The sequence below is a fragment of the Dichotomopilus funicola genome (genome assembly GCF_033296635.1).
Source record: "Dichotomopilus funicola strain CBS 141.50 unplaced genomic scaffold C8A04scaffold_2, whole genome shotgun sequence".
Taxonomy (NCBI): Eukaryota; Fungi; Ascomycota; class Sordariomycetes; order Sordariales; family Chaetomiaceae; genus Dichotomopilus; species Dichotomopilus funicola.
The window spans coordinates 1,009,385-1,030,165 of record NW_026944023.1 but is presented as its reverse complement, the minus strand read 5'-3'; the positions used below and the strand labels follow the sequence as shown (position 1 = coordinate 1,030,165).

The window sequence follows — 20,781 nt, the reverse complement described above, 5'->3', positions numbered from 1 at the left end:
GTTCTGAGCTAGGCGCTAAATCCATCGCTATATCCTTCAAAACAGACTCTCGAATAGCAACGACAAAGGAAACAAGAGAATGACAACCTACGATCCCTACCCTTCTCACCATATCGGATCCTTCTTTAACTTTCTAGAAGGCCGACAACCCAGCCCAGGACGTCCATGGATCATGACTGGAAACGCCCCCTGACCTTATCACACTCTTCCAAAAATCGATAAATGCCCTCGAGGCCTTCAAACTCCCCCGAACAATGCTCTCCCGAGCTACCGGTAATCGGCGGTGACATGCTCTCGTATCCCTCTTCGAGTCCCGACCCGGACGAGAGACGCCACGGGTTGTCAGCAAACTCGTCCATGATGAAAGCTTCCTCGATATCAGACGACGATCCGGAGCGACGCGACCGAAGCGACCCGCCGGGAGAAGTGAGAGTATCCTCGCCGTTCCCCGCATCAGGCGCAAAGGGGAAACGCAGCGCCACCTCGACAGCGGGGTTGGTATGGAACTCCGGGTCTTCCCCAATCACGCCGCGCTTGACCCCGACATCGTCACATAACCGCTCGACTGCCTCGGCGTCCATGCCAGGGAAGCGCACTCGCAGTATGTTGTTTTTCTCCAAAAATATCGGTAAGTCCCCTAACCCGGAGAGATTCTTCAAATCCGTCATGACCGCGGCCAAGTCCTTGAGCGCACGGGCAAAGTCAACAGAGAGCACGTCGAGGAACCCCTCGGTGTTGAGCGTCGCGCCGGCCGCGGCCTTCTCCTCGGTGCTCATGAACGGCACCAGCACGCCGAGCGGGCTGAGCGCGGTAACGGTGGGGCTGATCTTGAAGTCGACAAACGCACCGGGCACGGGGAGGCGTGCCATCATCGCGCTGGCCATGCGTAGGCGAGCGTCCTCCTGCTCGGCGCTCACGGCACGGTATCGCTTCTCGCCCTTGGGGCCCACGCCGTCAAAGTGGGCACGCTGGCCAGAGAGCCAGAACGCCCGCATCGCTTGGCTGACGTTTTGCACGACCTGAGCCGGCGCCACGGGGGTGTGGCTGAAGTGTCGAGCACCGCCGATGCGGCCAGCGCCGGGGATGCCGTAGCCGCCGGCTGTGCGGCCGAGGGTGCCGCCGGTGAGGTTCGGGCGGAGGGTCGAGGCGAACGGGGCCCGTCCGGTGAGCTGGTTGACGGCCCGCGAGATGGTGGAAGTTGGGAGCTTGGAGCGGTCGAAGCGGAAGCCCGGCTTGGCACCGCTCGCCGTGCTGAGGAAACGGCGGACGGTAGCGTTGACGTGCGAAGACGAGAACCACTTTGCTCCGCCGGCACGCTTCTGCTGGCGGAGCCAGGCGGCGGGGTGGACGGGTTGGCGAGCATTTCCGGTGCGGACGGCGACGGGTTGAAGTTCGGAGTTGAGAGGCCGCGTGGCGGCGGAGAGCTTGGACCGCAGCATCTTAGTCGCCATGCGGGCATGACTGACCAAGTGCGTGCGTAGCATGCGCAGGGTCATAGGGGCCCATATGCCCCCTGCGGGAGACATGGTGATGGTGTTGGACGATCCGTTCAAGTTCAGAGCCTTGTCGGCGCTGAATGCGTTGGATGTAAGAAGGAGGAGGGAGTGAAGCGGGAGTCGGAACTCGGGGTCTTATTGAGTGCGCGCGCTTATCGATAAGAAGCCGCGAGGCCACCAAGGGCCACCACCCGACATTCGCCGGTTTGAGGGCTGGAGGTCGCTTCGTATGGGTCTAATGCATAATGTGTTTACATGCATGGAATTGGTCTTATCGACGGTGCGCAATTGATGCAGCTAGCGCGTCTTTGAACTCCACTTATCTAATCGCGCCCACTCCACATTCTCGACCTTTTTATGCTCCAAATTTTCCAAAGCTTTCCCACAGCTCTCCCCATTCCCGAACCACCGCAAATCTTTGGTCAACAAGGTAAGCAAACACCACTTTTTCTTGTTCACTGCGCAGCTCCGATGATGATTTACCTATAACAATCCAACGCCGACATAATCCATGGGGACATTTATTCGTTCTGAGAGCATCCATTGGAGCGACTTATCTGGGCCTCATTCTTCCCGCGGAACTCTGCTAACAAGCCCGCGTTCTCAGTGTTGCCCCAATTTTCACCTCGCCCATTCCAATTCTCGTCGCCTGTATCTCTCGCGCGCAATTTAAAAAGGTTAGTCGCGCCAATTCTCCTCGTTTTTGCACCCTCCCCCCTCCAGTGATGATCAAAGTACAATAATAGGGAATTCCTCATGCCGAATACACTATGTGGAACCACTTGTTTCAGCCTTGTCTGATTTGGAACCTTAATACTTCTGGTTGTTTTGAGCTCTCTGTCTTGCTCCAGTTCGCTAACAGGCAACCATAGGTATGCTCGAACGCTTTTCGCTCCCTCTCCTGTGGTACTATGACGAAAGTTTGAACGAACGGGCGGACATAAACGAAGCCTCTCCGTCTCTCCTCGTCAAAAGCAGGGCTGTACACCTTGCGAGGAGGGCGCGGAGAGAAATTCTTGTTGAGAACTCGTCACCTGATTGTGCCTTCGTCCACCGCATTGGTGTACGCTTTTGACGGAGGAAACGTCTTGACTAACATTTCCGGTTGCTAGGTAATATGCTCTTGCTTCGACATGTTCACAATCCATTTCCATATGATGATCCGTTATTCACACTGTTTGATCCGCCCTCTGGGTGGAAATGAACATTTTACAAAATCTGATTTAATGAGGTTTGTCTCCCTTCCATACCCCTTGACACGACACCAACCGCTTGCTAACACGCTTTGCAGACTGAACATGATCTCAAAGCCAAATATCTGTACCGCCGTGTTCTCGGACCCATGCTGACCGTTGTGATCGGCAGGTAATAGTATTGATCGTAGTGTTGGCGATACTTCTTGGTCATGCAAGAGTGAGTTGTTCCCTTTCCGCGCTGTTACACACCTCCCTGATGATTTCCTTTCTACCTGTTTTAATTAGACTCTGAGTTCATCGTGACGAGACATTTTCACCTTGGAGAACTGATGAGGCCTTTGTACAATTAATTTTGCAAGTCGAGGATCTGAACACACCATGCTGACTTGCAACGCACCAGATTGACTTCCCGTGCCGTCGTTGGCAAAGCCCGGTTCTAGAATTAGTCTATTTCTATTCCTATGGATAGCAATGGAAAGCTCTTGTTCCACTGAATTAATTAATAACAATAATTCTACCACTCCTCTTCCAAGCACAAATTCTGGTGACACCCTGCGCAAGAACAACCAGGCTTCCTACTGCCGCAGCTGTAACCTAGCGTTCCATCCCACAATGCACCGAACAAGGTCCCAATCGCCATGATGTCCAACCCAATCCGTCACCACAATGCCGGTGGCCGCATCCCCTATAATATCCAACTCGCCAGCACCCTTCTTCGGCACTCCATGCCCCATACACAAATACTCAATCATCGACGGGTTGATCCTCACCGCAATCCGATCCGGCCAACAGCTCGCATTAAAAAAATTGCTCGCACTGAAGAAATTAATATAAAGCGGCAGCATCTTAGACGACGGCCCGCCGTCCGGCAAATTACCCTTTGCCACACGCACATGTACCCCCTGCGCGGCCCTCTCCAGTCCCTCCTGTGCGAACCGCACCTTGTTGGGTATCTCCCTCCCGCTGCGGACCCCGTAGTAATCCTGGATGCGGATCGTGCCGCTGCCACATGTGCCGTCGGCGACGTTGTCGGGCCAGACTGAGCCGTCGATGCCGCCTGAGGTTGAGGGTACCGTGGGTGCTAGCACGAATCGCCGGACGAGGACTATGCGGCCGCGGCATTGGGCGAGCGTGGGGATTTTGGGGGAAGTGTACCATTTGGTGGTGGTGCCAGTGCTGGTGTCGGTGTTGGCATCGTGGGTGGTGGTGGTGGTGTAGTGGGCGTGTAGGATACGTGAGAGGTCGGCGTCGGTGCCGCGGCCGGTGCCCTCGCGTTTGAGAGAGAGGAGGATGGTCTCGCTGGGGTTGGCGGCGAGGAAGTCGTGTACGGTGGCGAGGAGGGTGGAGAGGTATTTGGGGCCTGTGAGGGAGATTGGGAAGGCGGAGTGGACGAGGGAGAGTTCCGGCTTGGCTGGGGAGGAGGCGGTGGCTTTGGTCTCGTTGTCTGTGTGCTTTGTCGTGGGTGATGGGGGGTTGTAAGGCGGGCAGGACACCCGCACGTCGAGGAAGCGCACGCCGTTGTTGAGTTGGTCGAGTACTGACACCGCTTGGCAGCGGACTGATGGTAGGGCGACGTAGCAGGTTGGAGAGTTATGGGTGCCTGGGATAGACAGCGAGGATAGGGGAAGGGACGGGTCTAGGGTGGACATCCATGAGGAGAGGTTGGCCGAGCTCATTAAGGCAAGGTAGGCATGTTGAGGAAGGTAGACAGCGGTGAATTCCTTCGTTTCTCCCTCTTCGTTCTCTGGGTCGGGTTTGAGGACTATACTCCGTTTCGATAGTGCTGGGATTTCGGCATGGTACCGATGTCCTGTGCTGGTATCTTCAAAAGTGAGGCGGAGTTGCTCATGATGGGCTGGATCTGGCGTGTAGACTGGAGAGTGGCATTCGGAGAACGGCGCGATCGTCACTCCAGTGAGCTCATGCTTTGCCGGAACATGCTCGTTGTCGCTCGGTGCGGACGGTAATGGGGCTTCTGGCTCGTGGGACTGTTCTTGGCGGTCGTCCGGCTGAGACGAAACCTTGACAAGAGACCTTGTCCCGTGTGGGTGGTGATGCGCATGGGGTTCCAAGCGCTCAACCAATTTTAGTTCCAACGGCGTGATGGTGAGATTGCGGATGATGAGCGTCGGGAGCGCGATGGGCAATGCGGCAGCCGCTGCGGGGCGAGAAAATACAAAGCCCATGATGAGTATCCTAACGATCTGGTGTGTCGGGTGCTCCAAAGCCAAAATCCCGATGGACCCAGGGTTGCAACGCCGCTGTCCGTTGACTCCGTCCCGATCTTTCGGGTTTGCAACTGCTACTCGTTGGGTCAGAAGGGTAACATCCCAATTGAGGCCGTCGGCTCAGCCGGTTTTCCAATTGGTGGTCGGGGACGTCGTATTTCGAAACGTGTTGGCGTGGATGCAAATCGCGTGAAACAGTGGCTGAATTGGGAAGTTTGATGTGTTGATGAGCAACCTGCTTGGAGCTCCCGAGGTCTCACGCTTACGTAATTAATTGCACAACATCATCCCACAATGTGCAGATGCCTAGGAACCACGGATTGTTTCTTTTTACAATAATTCTCACGATTGAGATTTGGCTTGGTTAGCGGTCGCTGGAAAGCGGATGAAATTTGCAATTAAAGCTTCAAAGTGGAAGTTGTGAGTGAGTTCATCACTGAGCTGCAACCGTATAATTGATCCACTCCCAATTTTGTAGATGATGGTAAGAACGAAGAGAATACACCAACAAACCCGTAATTTGCGTAGTAAAGCATTCTCTTTACCGCCATCCCCCTTTATCTCTGTTGCTGATATTGGAAGCTGTGCAGCCAAAGGGTGATGAAATTGTGGGTGATTGCAAGCGCAGAGGTGATGCTGGGCTTTACTATGACTCGAGCTGGACATCTGCCAAGGAAGGGGAACCTCTCTGGACGGTATGGGTATAAGTTTTGGGCCACTTACATTTAACCACGCACAAGTCCCTTTTACCTATGCCGTGTAACGCGCGGAAGTGACGAACCGACACGAGAATTGGTCTGATTGGGGCTATGGAAATTGGGACGGGTTACTTGACGAAACCCCGCATGCGTTTCTCAAGTTCAAAAGTTGCAGCGATGACAGAAACAACATAAATACCCCACCAGTGAGAGTAACCATCTTCCTTAACTGAAGGGGGGGCTCGACACAAAGAGCTTTATCAGTTTAAGTTTATCGTCCTTGATGGCTCCAATCGTCAACGTTAGCCTCATCTTGGCTTTGATTCTATGGCTCTATGTCCCTATCATTCAAGCAACCAACCCTGGCCAATTGGGAATTATGGATTACCCTCAACTCACGCCCGAGGAGTTTGCCCAGAAGAAGTTCGATTTCATCGTTATTGGTGGCGGAACCGCCGGCCTGGCTGTCGCTGCCAGGTTATCTGAGCACCTGGACTTTACGATTGGCGTTCTCGAAGCTGGGTCGCCGGCGGTTGATGACGACGATGTAGACATTCCTGGACTTGTTGGCCGGGCGCTTGGCACGCCCTTGGACTGGGGATTCGAGACGGTGCCACAAAAGTCTCTGGACGGGAGAATATTGGAATGGAACCGAGGGAAGGTTCTTGGGGGTTCCAGTGCACTGAATTATATGACCTGGAACCGACCCGCGCGGCAGGACTACGATGATTGGCGGGACCTCGGCAACGCGGGTTGGGGATGGGACGACCTTCTGTGAGATATCTTGACCGTTTCCCTCATGACCGTGCATCCTCTTGTGAACAGCAATCCTTGCGTGGAACACAAGCTCATGCAAACACAGACCGTTCTTGAAGAAGAGCGAACGTTTCCACGAGCCAAGTGAAGCCACACAGAAAGAAACCCCCGTGTCGCTCCACAGGGGAGTACTTGGACGCAGCGGCCCAGTCCAGGTATCTTATCCCCTTGAATATACCGCATCTCACAAGCTCTGGCACCGTACCATGAACTCGATTGGCGTCGAGACCAACAACAACCACCTCGCCGGCAGCAATATTGGATGCTGGACGAGTGTTACTTCCGTCGATTTTCGGAACGATACAAGATCATATGCCGCAGCAGCGTATTACAGACCGGTTTCGTCCCGGCCAAATCTGTTCGTCTTGACAGCGGCTGAGGTCCACGAAATATTGTTGGTCAAGGGTGAACACCGCCCCCGCTCCTGGAAAGCCGAGGGCGTCCGGTTTTCCTACGGCGGAGCGGAATTCACTGCTTTTGCTCACAGGGAAGTCGTCTTGTCAGCCGGCGCGGTACAGTCACCTCAGATTCTAGAGCTATCGGGCATCGGTGGCAGTGCCGTCCTCTCCGCTGCTGGGGTCACCGTGAAGGTAGACAACCCAAATGTTGGCGAAAATCTCCAAGATCACTTGAGCAAGTACCCTGTTTTATACTATTGCTGTACTGCATTAGAATCTAGCTGACTGTAAAAACATAGCCACCACATCAGTCTTCGAAGTCGACCCGAACTTGCCTAACCCGGATGATCTGCAAATTGACTCGATTCTTGCCGCAGCTCGGGAGGAATATGAAAAGACAAGGACTGGCCTATTAACTATCCTTCCTGTCTCCCTTGCATACGTACCGGCTGCCCAGTTTATCCAACCGGACACCCTGAATGCGCTTCTTTCTTCGACTGCTGCGAGCACTTCCCAAAGCCCGACGAGTCAACGCGACCACTTTCGTCGTCGCCGTTTCGGGGACCGGGCTAATGAGTTGGGCCACGTCGAATTCATCTTTGACCTAGCCAACTGGGGGATTGATAAGCCGCCTATCACTTTAGGTGGGAAGAGATACGCGAGCTTGTTGCAAATTCTGCAGTACCCGTTCGCAATCGGAAGTGTTCACATTCAACCGCCGGCGGTAGAGAGCAACTCAACGCTGCCGCGTCTTACCATAGACCCGCAGTACTTCGGTGGAAGGGACGGTCACATAGACTTGGAAATCGCCCTCTCGGCTCATCGGTGGGCAGAAAAGTTCTCGTCGGCCCAACCGATGGCATCTATCATCCACAAGCAAGTGCACCCATCGTTGGATGAGGCAAAGACTGATGAGGGCCTACGCACATGGCTGAGAGACAACGCGGTAACGGATTGGCATCCTGTCGGGACGTGTGCAATGGGAGGGGATGCGGGAGCGGCTGGAGGTGTTGTTGATGAAAGGCTTCGTGTCTACGGGGTTAAGGGGTTGCGGGTTGTTGATGCTAGTGTGATGCCGCTACAAATCAGCGCACATCTGCAGGCGACGGTGTATGCCATTGCTGAAAAGGCAGCGGCGATGATTCTTGAGGACAATGATTACGAATGAGACTATAAGTTCTTAGAAAAAGGGGGTCTCTGTACGGCACTTGGGGGTCGGGCCGAGGGCTTGGAGAAGAAGCATTGTTAGCATCTCGGCATTGAGTCCGTGATGACACTTACACTTGGACTACTTAACGTTACACTACACTAGTACACTGCACTATAGTACACTCGACGTGAAAGAAAAGAAAGAAGTTTCGGAGTATATTCGACGCATCGCCTCTGGCACTGACAGGTCAAGGTTACATCCAGATGTCGCTTATAAACGTGGGGACAAAGATCTCCCACCTCGGCTCCCAATTAGGTATTCGGAACCCAACGCAAGAAAGGTTTGGGTTCTCGGCAGTTTTGCGATAGGAGCGCATCCATCATGTTTAAGGGGCGGACCCATTTTCCACGTATCAATGGTAACTTATATTTCTGACCCATGTCGCAGAATTCAACTTCCCTGCAATCAGATTTGAAGGCGAGTCCAAGGCGCCTTGAATCCTCATATCATTGCCATAGAAGGTCTCGTATGACAGTTGACAGCGATACATTCGGTCCGGAGAAAGATGCATTTCCCCGGGATCCCTGAAGGGTGAAGCGGAAGATTGAACGACAAAATTGGAATTATCATACTCGGGCTCCGAGGATGGCACGCTCATAATACGAAGCTATCAAGTATATCAACGGTGGTGTTTCCCCGTTCAGTTGTTACCCGCCACACCCGCTTCTCTCTCACCCTCGAAACTCACGACAAACCCAAGGCCGTCACCATGGGGTTTTCCTCTTCCTTTCCGCTTTGGCTTCTCGCCGCTTCGTCAGGTTTAGTCCACGCCTCACCGGCCATTACCCGGCCCGATTCCAACAACATCCTTGAGCGAGCTGTGGCCGCAACCTCCTCTCCAGGATGCGGCCAAACCCCCTTCGCCTCAGGCACGCAATCTGTGACCGTCAACGGCAAGGAACGCCAGTTCGTCGTGCGTGTCCCAGAGAACTACGACTCAAGCACCCCCTACAAGCTCATCTTCGCCTTCCACTGGGTCGGCGGCACTATGGAAGATGTCTCAAGTGGCGGCACCGACAAGGAATTGTGGGCATACTACGGCATGCAGCGGAGCGCCGATGAGACGGCCATCCTCGTGGCACCCCAGGGCCTCAACAACGGCTGGGCAAATTCCGGCGGCGAGGACATCGCTTTCGTTGACGCCATGGCTGAGTACATTGAGGGCGCGCTCTGCGTCGACCAGGAGCAGCGTTTCAGCATTGGTTTCTCGTACGGAGCGTCCATGACCTACGCCCTTGCCTGCGCGAGGGCTAGTGACTTCAAAGGTGTGGCGGTTATTGCTGGGGGCCAGTTGTCGGGGTGCGATGGGGGTAACGATCCCGTTGCGTACCTGGGAATTCACGGGATCAGTGACGGCACTCTCAACATTGCGGGCGGCCGTGAGCTCCGGGACCGGTTTGTGAAGAACAATGGATGTGCGGCGACTGACGCGCCGGAGCCGTCGCAGGGCAGTGGGACACACATTAAGACTGAGTACACTGGGTGCCAGGCGGGTTACCCTGTGACTTGGATTGCTCATGATGGTGGGCACTGGCCTGGTGCGGTGGACCATGGGCCGGAGAGTGGAGCGAACTCGTGGGTTCCGGGTGAGATTTGGTCGTTCTTTACGCAGGGTTAGGTTCGGCACAGGGATGGGGAGGTTACCTGGAGCAGTTGGGTATCTAAGAACAAGCCGTGTTGGCTAGGAATATATTGGTTGACATTGAAATTTGGAGTGTGACCCTAAAGGCGTGAGCAAAGTCTTGATACTATCCCACCGCTGCTTGACATGAGTTAATTCAACTCGCTACCCCAAGGTTCTGTTACAGCGGGAGCCTCCCATCTATCTCACCACCTAGATCACATATTAACGAGATTTGTGGGCAACGCGTTGGATTGATCTATCAGCGTGGGCTAGCAGGATAGCCAAACGACTAACAAGTCCTGCATGTTAGCCATTTTCCTACTCTAACCCACACGCTAGAAACCAACACAGTTTGAACGGGGTCGAACACAAAAGAGCGAACACCCCCTCAAACTAGGATCCCTGGGTACCGGTACCCAAGGTATGGTTCCCGCCACACCACTAGCATCCTTTATATCCCACTAACCCCGAGAATTCCAGACCCTCGTGTTCCCGAAATAATCATCACTTATTTCTGCTTCTTCATGACCTCGTCTTCAATCTGCTTAATGCGTTTCGTCTGGAGATACTTGGAAATCTCGTTCTTAATCTCCTGGGGCAAGGTCGTTCCGGCCGTTCTATAATGAGATCAGCATCAATATCCACTATTTCTCGCTTCGGCATGAACGAAAGCTTACCCATTAGCAACAGACGGCTGAGAAAGAAGCCAGCGCTTCAACTCGGTCTCGTAGGTCGAGGGCCATCCGGCAACTTCGCTTTCGAGTCTCTTGATCTTGCGCGCTATCGGGTCCCGGACAGTCGAAGAAGCATCTATGGTTGACGCGGTCAGCCCATCAAACTGGGTTTGCAACAATATGAACGCCTGACGTACTCTTCTTGTTCATGTCAGCAAGCTGCTTCTTTGCCGCTGCAAGGTTCTCATTTATCTTGTCCCTTCGCTAGACAATACTTTCCATGGCCCCAATCATGACGCTCGCCTTGGGGGGGTTGATCTGCTTGGAAGACATGTTGGCTTAGGTTGGTGTGTACGACTGTACGTTGAAGTGTTTGGTTGTGTGTGGTTTGTGTTGGTTTGTGTGTCTGTGTGTTGATTGTTGTGTGAATGTGTGTGTTGTTGAGATCAGAACGCAGAACATCTGCTGGGTTGAGGCATATTTATCTACAATTCTACAACCCGTGGTACTCTTCGCTCTTGGCCTACTCCAGGCTCTCGGCGTCTTTCATCTCAGCCTGAAACCACCGATCACCATCAATGCTAGTAGTAGGTAGTGTGTTCGGAGCCTTTCCGGCGTCATTCTTCAATTGGGCCGGACCCGGTAGGTCGTTACATAGGTCCGATCAATACCCGTTGTTTCATTTGCTACGCCGCGGGCCTTTTTCTATAGGACTCTTTTTCTCTATAGACGAAAAACTTCAGACGTCGGACCCGAGGACCTGTATCTGTCAGCTTTCAATGGCGTGAAATTGGTTGATTAGATCACGACAAAGTTTTTATTAATTAAATCGTCGATTTAATGCTAGACACATGCCAATGGGCATTTAATTTTGGCCATAATTAGTGAAATAACTTTACTCGGTAATTGAAGTTCCACGAAATTGTTTTTTTTTCGAATAACTTTACAGAGTAGGTAGGAACTAGGAAGCGGCGTGGCGCTGTGATGGTGGAGATAAAGGACCCACTGATAAATCCAACCTCGGGAACTACCGAGTGTGCGCTCAAGGCAGAGAGAGGCAAGGCAACCGCCACGCAGATGAAACAGCTCAACATGAGGCGGCGGGGCTCATCTCATCATGAAGACCGGTGGATTTCGGACTATTTGATACTTGGCCAAGCCAAATATCTCCACCTCCAAATCAGGCAATGTGTCGTGCCTACATGGAGGATGGAGATACTGGAGTCTTATGGAGACCAAATCGAGGAGATGGCCCAATGCACTTCGAACACGCCTAGGCTGCGACAAGACCTATGACGTTGAATGTGGCCTGCGGGAGTTGGAGGCGTTTTTTTTAGCCATCCCTCTTGTCCTGAGGACAAGGCCCGGTGTATTTTCCAAACTCTCCGTCGGCATCGGGGGGTTCGACTCTGAAGGTGGAACAACTTTTCTCGGCGGTTTGTTGATTGTTTTTAGAACAGCCACCGGCCCGGCGCCAGAAAACTGGTCGCAGCCCGAAAGCAAGATGGTCGCTTCGGCGAGATCATCCGGCATCGTCGTCACAAACCAGGGCCAAGACTATCTGACCCTGTGGTCTACACTTTGCCTCGCTTAACTAGTTCGTCTAAGAATAGGTAGCTGGGATGAGATGGAGCTGGCTCGAGAGGATTGCAGCCTTCACACCTGCAATCTGTGAAATGATTGATTATTCTTTTTCAATTAGAGGTAGCTGAGTGTCACCTGAACATTGCATACGATTGTGAAACCTCAACCATGTCGCGCCGGCCGATATACATTACCCCATAAAAGACATGACACTCAACTCAACTTCTCAAGGGTGTTTCCTTCAGTTTAGGCCCCATGCCGAGACAAGCCAAGCAACTCGTCGAGGTGGCCTTAGCCCAAAAACCGATTTCAATAAACACCAAATATAACCCCACAACGGCCCAAGTCAGAGAGATGGCGACCATCCCGGCGCCCAGCCGCACATTCGCAAGCTGAGCCTGCAAGAGGCCCGTCTGTATGGACCGCTCCAAAAGCGGCGTTGTTGTTGTTGGTGCTCCAAGGCCGTCCTCCTCCGCCTGGACCTGGGACTCGGAGGTCTGATTATTCTGCGACAACCTCATCTGGGCCTTCTCTTTCTGACTCTGGGCAATGGTATCCGCCATCCGCCAGGCAACTTTATTATTGATCCTCTCCCACGTCGCCTGCTCCGCATGCGCCCGCGCATTCTGACTAAACCGCTCTCGCAGCTCGGCGTCCTTGGAAAGCCCCATGACCCGATCCACAAAGGCCTCCAAGTCGGCCGGCGGCGTCAGGTAACCGGTCTCTCCGTCCCGAACAATGTCGCTGGGCCCGCCCTCGTCCCGCGCTACGACGGGCACCCCGCTCGCCATGGATTCCAGCACCACGAGACCGAACGTTTCCGAGGTGGAGCAGTGTAAGAAAATGTCGGCGGACGCGTAGGCCGCAGCCAGGGCCTCGCCTGTGCGGAACCCCGCAAAAGTGACCGTCCCCCGGCCGGTTAATACCGGTCCGAAGGACGCCTTGATCTCGGCCTCGACGGCCGCGTTGCGGTTGCCGCCGACAATGTACAGTTTGAATTTGAGACCGCGGTCGTCCAACGCTTTGGCGGCCTCGGCGAGAAAGGCGAACCCCTTTTCGGGGGCTAGGCGAGAAACGCAGATCAGGACGATTTCGCCGGCTGGGGCGATTTCTTTCCTTAGGTCGGCGCTGCGCCGGGCTGGGTGGAATAACTCTGTGTCCACCCCTCGTTGCAGAAGCTCCATCTTATCGTCTTGGACGTGTTGCTCCTCGAGGTATCGTCGCACGAAGCGGCTGGGGTAGAAAATGGTCCGCACGCTTTCGTGGTTGAAGAGGAAGCTTTGCACGGTGGCAAATGCCAGGACGGCCAAGGTGTTGAGCGGCCATGGGAAGAGGACGGCGCAGTAGCCTGCGAGGTCGGTTTGGAAGTTGCAGATGATGGGGATTTGTCTTTCTTTTGGTTGTTGTCTGAGTTGGAGCATGACCTGGAACCCCAACGACGCAGGCGAGGCCAGGTAGATCAGGTCTGGCGCGGAACCAAAGGACTTTCTATATAGGATTGAGAGGCGAGCTGGGTAGACGATGGCCAGCTCTGGGTTATACGGTAATGGGTAACCGTGGATCCGGATAACTTCGGGTCTCTGGGCTGAGCTTTGTGAGCCAGCGACAAGGTCTTTTGGCACGAATGTTGATTCGGCAGTGTGAGGAGCCACCACCACGACATTTGCACCGTTTGCCCGGAGGTGGCTGACGAGCATCATGGTGGTCCTGGAAACGCCGTTCACAGGACCGAATGATTCGGTGCATAGTAATATCCGTTTCCCTCGGAGTGCATCCGGAAATGTTGAAAATGGGGCAGCCTCCATGTTGGCAGTTGTCGTGGCTCGTGGGGGTTGTTTGTGTACCGTGCCGCAGCAAACCACCAACCAGTTGGTTGTTGACGATCTGACAGTCAAGAGAGTCAAGATGGAGATCAATGTACGGATATGTACGGGTCAACCGAGCTCTGTTGTGGCTTCCCGGGCCCGCCCCGCGGAAATGTACTGCTGAGCGGTATTAACGTTACTGAGAGTTACGGATACTTACCCAGGGAGTGATGCAAGGGACCAAAGGGGAAAGGTGACCAACTGCACATGCGCATTCTTTGAAGAATGCCATCCTTTCTGAGGGATTACCTAGGTGAGGCGGTGTCCAATGGAAAGTCATGTCGCATCCACATGGGTCCCAGAACCGGCCCCTCTCTCCAGGCAAAGGCTAATCGGGGAACGTGTGTCAACTGCTCGTCTGAGACGCACAGTTGGACCCTTGATCTGCGAGAAGTCAAGTCTCGAGGCAACCTAAAATAAAGTACGTACCGACAAACCCGCGATTTGACGCGCGAATAAGCGGGCGACTTTTTAGCAACGTGCACGGCCGCGACCACACAGTTGGACCTTCTTTTTTTTCGTCCACTGCACCTGCCACCAGTGGCCAGTTCGACTCGCCGCCTCGCGATAACACCTGATCTGCCCAACCCCGGAGAAACTTGTCGGGCACATTATCAAGCTCGCAGGCAAGGAGTTCATTCCTCACATGCTAGGTGCGGGGGTGGGGGGCACTGGGGGGGAGCTCCCATGACCGGCCCGGCGCCATACTCGCAACGTGATGGCGATGTGCGAGATCGGGCTAATGGCAGTGGGCGGAACGCTCCTCCTTCATTTTTTGAGGGGCGATGTGATTGTGTCGCAACTGACCAGGATAATCTTCTTATCGCTGGTGGGCTGGCGGCTCGGTGTATTAGTCCCCCGCATACCCCCTTCTGCAGACTGTTCTGCTAAGATCGCTTGGCCGCTCCCATATCACACCTGACACACCAGGTGTATTTCGCATTCATTTGTTCATCCTGAACTTTGGACGCGAAGGCGAGTCAGCAGTCATCATGGCAGCTTTGACTCCCGCGACGCCCGCGACACCTGCGACGCCGCTCCAGTTCTCGGGTCTTGACGCCGAGGACATCACGACTCTGGACGATTCTACCGCGCCCACCACACCAGACGGAAGCTCTTCGTTCAGCCCCAACCTCCGCCCCCAGGATGACGATGCTGGTTATCTCAACGTCAGTTCCCTTTCCGCCGCCCTCGCAGCTGCTGCGCCTGCCGTCCGCAATGTCTGTTTCATTGGGGCCGGCTTCGTCGGTACGTTTGTTTCTATCTGCTTTTTACTACCTAATAACTACTCCTAGCCCTCACGTTTTCAAACGAAACGGGGCACTGATGTTTTCTTCCAGGCGGGCCGACCGCGGCAGTGATCGCTCTGCACAACCCCCACATCCGCGTCACCGTCGTGGACAAGGACCACACCCGCATTCGAAGATGGAATTCGAAGCACCCCCCGATTTACGAACCCGGGTTGAATGACATCTTGCGCGTTGTGCGAGACGGTTCGACGGCGACTAAGGGGGATGCCGCCGCCAGACAGCCCAACTTGATTTTCACCACCGATGTGGCCACGTGTGTGCGAGAAGCCGATGTGGTTCTCATTGCGGTGAATACCCCAACCAAGGAACGCGGGAACGGCGCGGGGTCCGCTACCGACATGGCTGCGTTTGAGGCGGTCACGGCCATGGTTGCTAGGCACGCGAGTCCCGGCGCTATCATTGTTGAGAAGTCAACGGTCCCGTGCCGGACAGCGCAGCTCGTGCAGGACACCGTAAGGGCTCTCTTTTTTCTCTCCTCTTTCTCCCTTGATCCCTGGTGGTAACTGTGGTTACCTAATTGCCAGAGGGATGATGGCAACGAACTTGAATGAGTTTTCCTTTTTCAAACCCCCTAGCTAACTCCCGAGCCAGCTTGCGTTACACCGACCGGGCGTCGAATTCCAAGTTCTCAGCAACCCCGAGTTTCTCGCCGCAGGGACTGCCATCAAAGACCTGCAGCATGCCGACCGCATCCTAATCGGATCCAGCAACACCGCCGCGGGGCACAAAGCCGCCACAGCCCTGGCATCCGTCTACGCCAGTTGGATTCCCACAGAGCGCATCATCACCACCAACGTCTTCAGCTCCGAACTAGCCAAACTAGTCGCCAACTCCATGCTCGCCCAGCGCATCAGCAGCATCAACTCCATCGCGGCCGTGTGCGACGCTACGGGAGCAGACATCGACGAAGTAGCTCGCGCAGTAGGAGCAGACCCCCGCATCGGCAGCAAATTCCTCAAAGCCGGCATCGGCTTCGGCGGGAGCTGCTTCAAGAAGGACATCTTGAGCCTGGTCTACCTGGCCGAGACCCTAGTTCTCCCCGAGGTAGCCCAATACTGGCGGGCCGTGGTTGAAATGAACGAGTTCGCTCGGAACCGTCTCGTGACAAGGGTGCTTCGGTGTCTGAACAACACGTTGACGGGCAAGAAGGTGACGGTGCTTGGGTTTGCGTTTAAGAAAGACACAAACGATACGCGCGAATCGCCCGCGCTGGATATCATCCATGCGCTGGCGAAGGAAAACCCCAGGGAGATTGCCGTGTACGACCCGCTTTGTACGGCTCCGCAGATGGCCGAACAGATTGGGCGCTACGCCGGGACGGATGTGCTGAAGAGCAATGGCGGTCCCGTGGTTGTTTACACGGATGTTTATGGGGCGTGCCATGGGTCTGATGCTGTGCTCATCACGACTGAGTTTGACGAGTTCAAGAATGGGCCCGCGGAGGTGGAGGCGCAACTGGAAGTGAGCAGCGGAGCTGCTGGCAAACTCGAGGGGACGCCTGATAATCAAGTCGTCTCGGCCGACGATTCTGCTGCTGCTGTTGACGGCCAACTGGCCGCCAGCCTTAACCCAGTGCCGCCTTGCGAGGAAGACTGCCCCGAATGCCAAGCAGAGGAAGACTCTGCTGCCGACAAAAAGAATGACGAGCCTCAGTCCCATCGCAAGGCCCGGCTGGACTGGACAAAGGTTTATTACGACATGAATTCACCGCACTGGGTTCTGGACGGGAGGGGAGTTTTGGATATTTCAGTGATGGAGAAACTTGGGTTCCGTGTTGAGAGTATTGGTCGGCAGAGTGGATTGGCAAGGAAGTCCTTCCCTCCCAAGAACTACAGGTGATCGAACGACAGATGATCAGGAGTGCAATTTTTGTGTCCATTTTTATACATCCATCTCACGTAGGCGGTGTTTAGACTTTGAGAGAGATAATAAGGCTTTTGTGTGTTTTTTCTTTTTTTACCTATCCCCAGGGGCGATAATCCACACTTTTCAACCATCGAGTGATTAATCAACTTTGGCTATGTTTGAGTGATCATCAATCAATTTTTGGCTATGTAAGGTACCCTTGCTTTCCATGCCTGACTGAATCTGTTGTGCAACCAACCCCTGAAACTCCATCATTTTTTGAAAAGTACCACCCCAGGACCGTAGTTGGGCAGCAGACTGGCGGAAGATTTCTCGTTCAACGAAAGAACAGAGAAACAGCGTTCTAGGTTTATTATTGTTAGCTTATCCGCATGTTGATCGGATTCGGGCTAGGGCCTCAGACTTACTACTTGGTCTGCACATAAATGTCAGAAGAGCCACTGCTCTGGTACCCCTCAGTAGCAACAATCTGGTAGTCGTGCGAACCCAGACGCAGACCCGCCGAAGCCCAGGCGTTGAAGTGGTTCTGCATGGTGACGGCGCCACCGACGCGCTTGGAGGTGCGGATGGACCAGTACTGGTTGAAGGTCGAGGTGCCCTCGATGGACGGCTGGTTGTACCGGGTGGTGAGGTAGATGTTGTAGGTGCCGCCGTCGCTTTGGAACGAGCCCTTGTACTGCGCGTTGCTGCCCGGGTTGTACGTGCCGTACGACTCGATCACGTAGTACTCCACCAGCGGGTTGTGGGTCCAGCCGTAGACGGCTAGGTACCCGTTGCCGCTGGGGTTGAAAGCGCCGCCGTAGTTGATGGTCCTGAAGGGAAGAGTTAGTTGAATCAGTCCGGAGGCGAGTCGAACGTTGCGAGAAGGAGTAAAAGGAAAGCAAGCATGTTCTTACCGGCCAGTGCCCGGGTTCCAGCCCTTGCCACCGACAAAGTTGCCAGTGTTTCTCCAGCTGACCGAGTACCGGCTGCCTTCACCCATGGTGTAGGTAGCATCGCCGCCACCATCGGTCCACCAGGAGTAGAAGTAGCCGTTGTGGTAACCGGTGGAGCTGGGAGTCGAGCGCGTCTCCAGGGCCGCAGTCGAGTTTCCGTTGTCACGCTCGAGGAAGTCGAAGGGGGCGGCGAGGACCGAAGTCACCGTGGCCGCGGCCGCAAGGAGAGCCTTGAAAGACACCATGGTGGAAGAGAGCAGTGTATGCTTGATGAGAGCAGCAGTAGACTGGGATCGGTGAGGCCGAGGCTGGAGTGGTGATGAGGGAGGTGAGAGAGGATGTATTCGAGAAACTATCGTGGTTTATATATCCAACAACATTCGATGTCTCACCATTCTCACCATGGCGTTTTCCGACGTCTTGGCTAGTGGATGTTTTCCGCGCCTATGAGAACGAACGTAAATTCTGGCTAAATCAAAAAATGGCGTTATGTACTTGGCGTGTGTCTTTGCGTGACGGACGCGCGCTCGTTGACGTTGGATTGCGGTGCGCACATGATACCCTGCTGTCCGAGACTGCCCAAGCATGAAGGGTCCCCGCCCGGTTTACTCCCTTTTTGGTGATATTTATAACCACCGGCTTTCTTGGCAGGCGACAAAGCGCCTAGAAAGGGGAAAGCGAGTCGAATTAGTGCGCTTGTGGCCGGCATCCCCGCGTGCGTTGAAAGGTGAGCTGGATCATGAGAGCAGGGGTTGTCAGGTTGGGGAAAAGGGGACAAGTCCCGAGACTAGCCAGGTACAGACACATGTGTTCTCCCTTGGCAGTACGTGGAGTTCAAAGTTGCAGAATTATCTAACCAACATTTACAATTCTACATTAGAAACGGTCGAAATATGATATCTTTGATAATGGTACCTTCCCACATGTTGCGATATTGAAGCACACCAAACCTCGAATGTCGTTGGGTTGTCGATCGGGAGGATGCAGAGCTTGAAGATCGGGACAGGTCAAACCAGGTTATCGGCACTCTAAAGGGCGGCTCTGGCCTTTCGAGGACCCACCATGGAACCTCATTCCCCGGGTTTCCTTAAAATGGCGGAGATTCACTCCCCGGATCTCGGGACCAGCCATTTAGCCTAAGGGAGTTGTGGAGGGGAATGCGTCCGCATCACGCCTTAGCGTGCTTGGCATATGCTTGGTCCGAGACATGAAAAAGTTCTCGACGACATGGAAAAGCTCGGCTTTCAAAAGAAGGTTTTGTTGCGAGACATGAGGAACTTAGGAAGTGTGCCTGACGTGCGAGATAAACACGGCCGTCGGCTGATACTCCCGTCGGGGTCGAGGCCAACGTACCTATGTTCTAGGCCATTTCCCCGGCTCCCGGCTAAGTTGTTGAACTTCAAGTCTCGGGCTCTCGAGGGCTTATCGTGTCGTGCTCGGCTTCCTACGGGAAAAAGGGGCCGACGGAACTTGCTGAGGTCGTATCGATGCTAGGATCTGTCATAGTCGTGATGATTCAGGAGGGAGGCATACCAGGCCATGAGCACATTCTCAAGTTTCAACCATTACCTATCTTCGGTCTTTGAACGTCGTCCGTTCTTCCTTGACCCCGAGAGTCGTAGATCCTTGACCCCGAAAGTCGCAATTATCCAGGACCCTGGATTGGTCGTGTAGATCACCGTTTGGCGAGATCTATAAAAAGATCTAGAGAAGCTCGAGGTGGGTAGCTCATTCGCTCACGGTCAGGGGGTCGAGCCCGAACGTGATTGAAGGTGTGGCCGAGGCGTGGAAGGATTGTGAGGTGAGAACTCGCGGTCTGGTTTCTTCCTGAAGCTAACAGACTGTGGGTGGACCGAGTATTAGGTATTACATTGCCGATCATTTTCTCTATTGCGGGTTGAATTTGAGGTGCGAGCTTTGTTGCGGCCTTCATTGCAGGGAAACATAGGTACCTTAGGTGACTACCCAGGTACCTAATGGAGCTCTGGTCAAAGTGGCAGAGGTGAGCTCAGTTGCTCTGCCGCCACATCACTGTCGTCAAAACCGAGTGCAGGTTTTCAGACAGCCGAGACAAGAGAGGCCACATATAGGTTGGGAATGATACCCATGCTCACGATATGGCGTCAGCCTCGGCACAAGACTGGTAGGAATGAGTGCTTCTTGATACCGGATTCATTTGCCGTCCACGTTCTCATCAAATCTTGAGTTGGCGTATTTAGAAGCTTCCTAGTCAAACTGAGGAAGATGTCCTCATGTTAATATGTTAATGGTAGGAGATGAAGGAAAATAGAGGGAACACTTCAAACCTATATCAAGCGATTCATCTTGACACCTTAGTCTCGCGATAGCGGTCAATCCACACCATCCAATACAGAGGGCTAGAGTTGATCAGCGTACCGTTACATGACAGCTCCCTCAAATATGACCCTGAGCCTAGCCAGAAGCAGCACGTAGGAACCGGCGTTTTGAGTATAGGTGCGAGGAACTGGCCCTATGGCAGAATGCGGATAGGCGTTATATTGAGTTGTTGAGAAAGTCCAAGCGGGATATGCTCAAGGCAACTATACTAGCGGCCCTCCCGAATATCCTACTCCTTGGCGCACACATTCGGGGTGCGAACAGGGTATGCTCCACACCCGGCCCGGCCGACCGGCGCCCGGACCGGAACTGGGGCGGAGCCGTCCTGCCCCACTTGGTCGGACGGCGATCACCTCGGCAGGCCCCGTCCAGTAAGGGGGCAAGGGGGCCATTCTTAGAGGTGCTCCCACAAGGCCACCAGTCCTGGTCCATTTACCAACGCTCATTACCAGGGCCTTGACGCAAGCTTGGCCCTTAGGAGCTCAAGGATTCCGCAGAGATATAATCACCTAAGTAGCGCAGG

General features: G+C 54.2%; 7 protein-coding genes across 7 annotated transcripts; 2 read left to right on the top strand and 5 right to left on the bottom strand.

The window, feature by feature from the left end:
• Window positions 1-170: 170 nt before the first annotated feature.
• C8A04DRAFT_24443 (uncharacterized protein) lies at window positions 171-1,526 on the bottom strand (the record flags this gene model as incomplete). Its single annotated transcript, XM_062779150.1, has 1 exon — window positions 171-1,526. The coding sequence occupies one exon, from the start codon at window positions 1,524-1,526 to the stop codon at window positions 171-173; it is 1,356 nt and encodes a 451-aa protein (XP_062641253.1).
• Window positions 1,527-3,267: 1,741 nt separating this feature from the next.
• C8A04DRAFT_33968 (uncharacterized protein) lies at window positions 3,268-4,878 on the bottom strand (the record flags this gene model as incomplete). Its single annotated transcript, XM_062782670.1, has 1 exon — window positions 3,268-4,878. One exon carries the CDS (start codon window positions 4,876-4,878, stop codon window positions 3,268-3,270), a length of 1,611 nt encoding a protein of 536 aa, XP_062641252.1.
• A 1,023-nt stretch (window positions 4,879-5,901) lies between these two features.
• On the top strand, window positions 5,902-9,660 carry C8A04DRAFT_8728 (uncharacterized protein; the record flags this gene model as incomplete). The annotated part of the gene is made up of 5 exons (XM_062785221.1): window positions 5,902-6,392; window positions 6,481-6,994; window positions 7,107-7,940; window positions 8,182-8,422; window positions 8,687-9,660. 5 exons carry the CDS (start codon window positions 5,902-5,904, stop codon window positions 9,658-9,660), a joined length of 3,054 nt encoding a protein of 1,017 aa, XP_062641251.1.
• A 514-nt stretch (window positions 9,661-10,174) lies between these two features.
• On the bottom strand, window positions 10,175-10,550 carry C8A04DRAFT_24438 (uncharacterized protein; the record flags this gene model as incomplete). The annotated part of the gene is made up of 3 exons (XM_062779149.1): window positions 10,175-10,283; window positions 10,344-10,476; window positions 10,538-10,550. 3 exons carry the CDS (start codon window positions 10,548-10,550, stop codon window positions 10,175-10,177), a joined length of 255 nt encoding a protein of 84 aa, XP_062641250.1.
• A 1,592-nt stretch (window positions 10,551-12,142) lies between these two features.
• Window positions 12,143-13,729, bottom strand: C8A04DRAFT_33964 (uncharacterized protein; the record flags this gene model as incomplete). The annotated part of the gene is made up of 1 exon (XM_062782669.1): window positions 12,143-13,729. The coding sequence occupies one exon, from the start codon at window positions 13,727-13,729 to the stop codon at window positions 12,143-12,145; it is 1,587 nt and encodes a 528-aa protein (XP_062641249.1).
• A 1,052-nt stretch (window positions 13,730-14,781) lies between these two features.
• Window positions 14,782-16,938, top strand: C8A04DRAFT_33963 (UDP-glucose/GDP-mannose dehydrogenase family, NAD binding domain-containing protein; the record flags this gene model as incomplete). The annotated part of the gene is made up of 3 exons (XM_062782668.1): window positions 14,782-15,037; window positions 15,130-15,551; window positions 15,691-16,938. The coding sequence occupies 3 exons, from the start codon at window positions 14,782-14,784 to the stop codon at window positions 16,936-16,938; spliced, it is 1,926 nt and encodes a 641-aa protein (XP_062641248.1).
• Window positions 16,939-17,371: 433 nt separating this feature from the next.
• On the bottom strand, window positions 17,372-18,145 carry C8A04DRAFT_33962 (concanavalin A-like lectin/glucanase domain-containing protein; the record flags this gene model as incomplete). The annotated part of the gene is made up of 2 exons (XM_062782667.1): window positions 17,372-17,777; window positions 17,862-18,145. 2 exons carry the CDS (start codon window positions 18,143-18,145, stop codon window positions 17,372-17,374), a joined length of 690 nt encoding a protein of 229 aa, XP_062641247.1.
• Window positions 18,146-20,781: the final 2,636 nt, after the last annotated feature.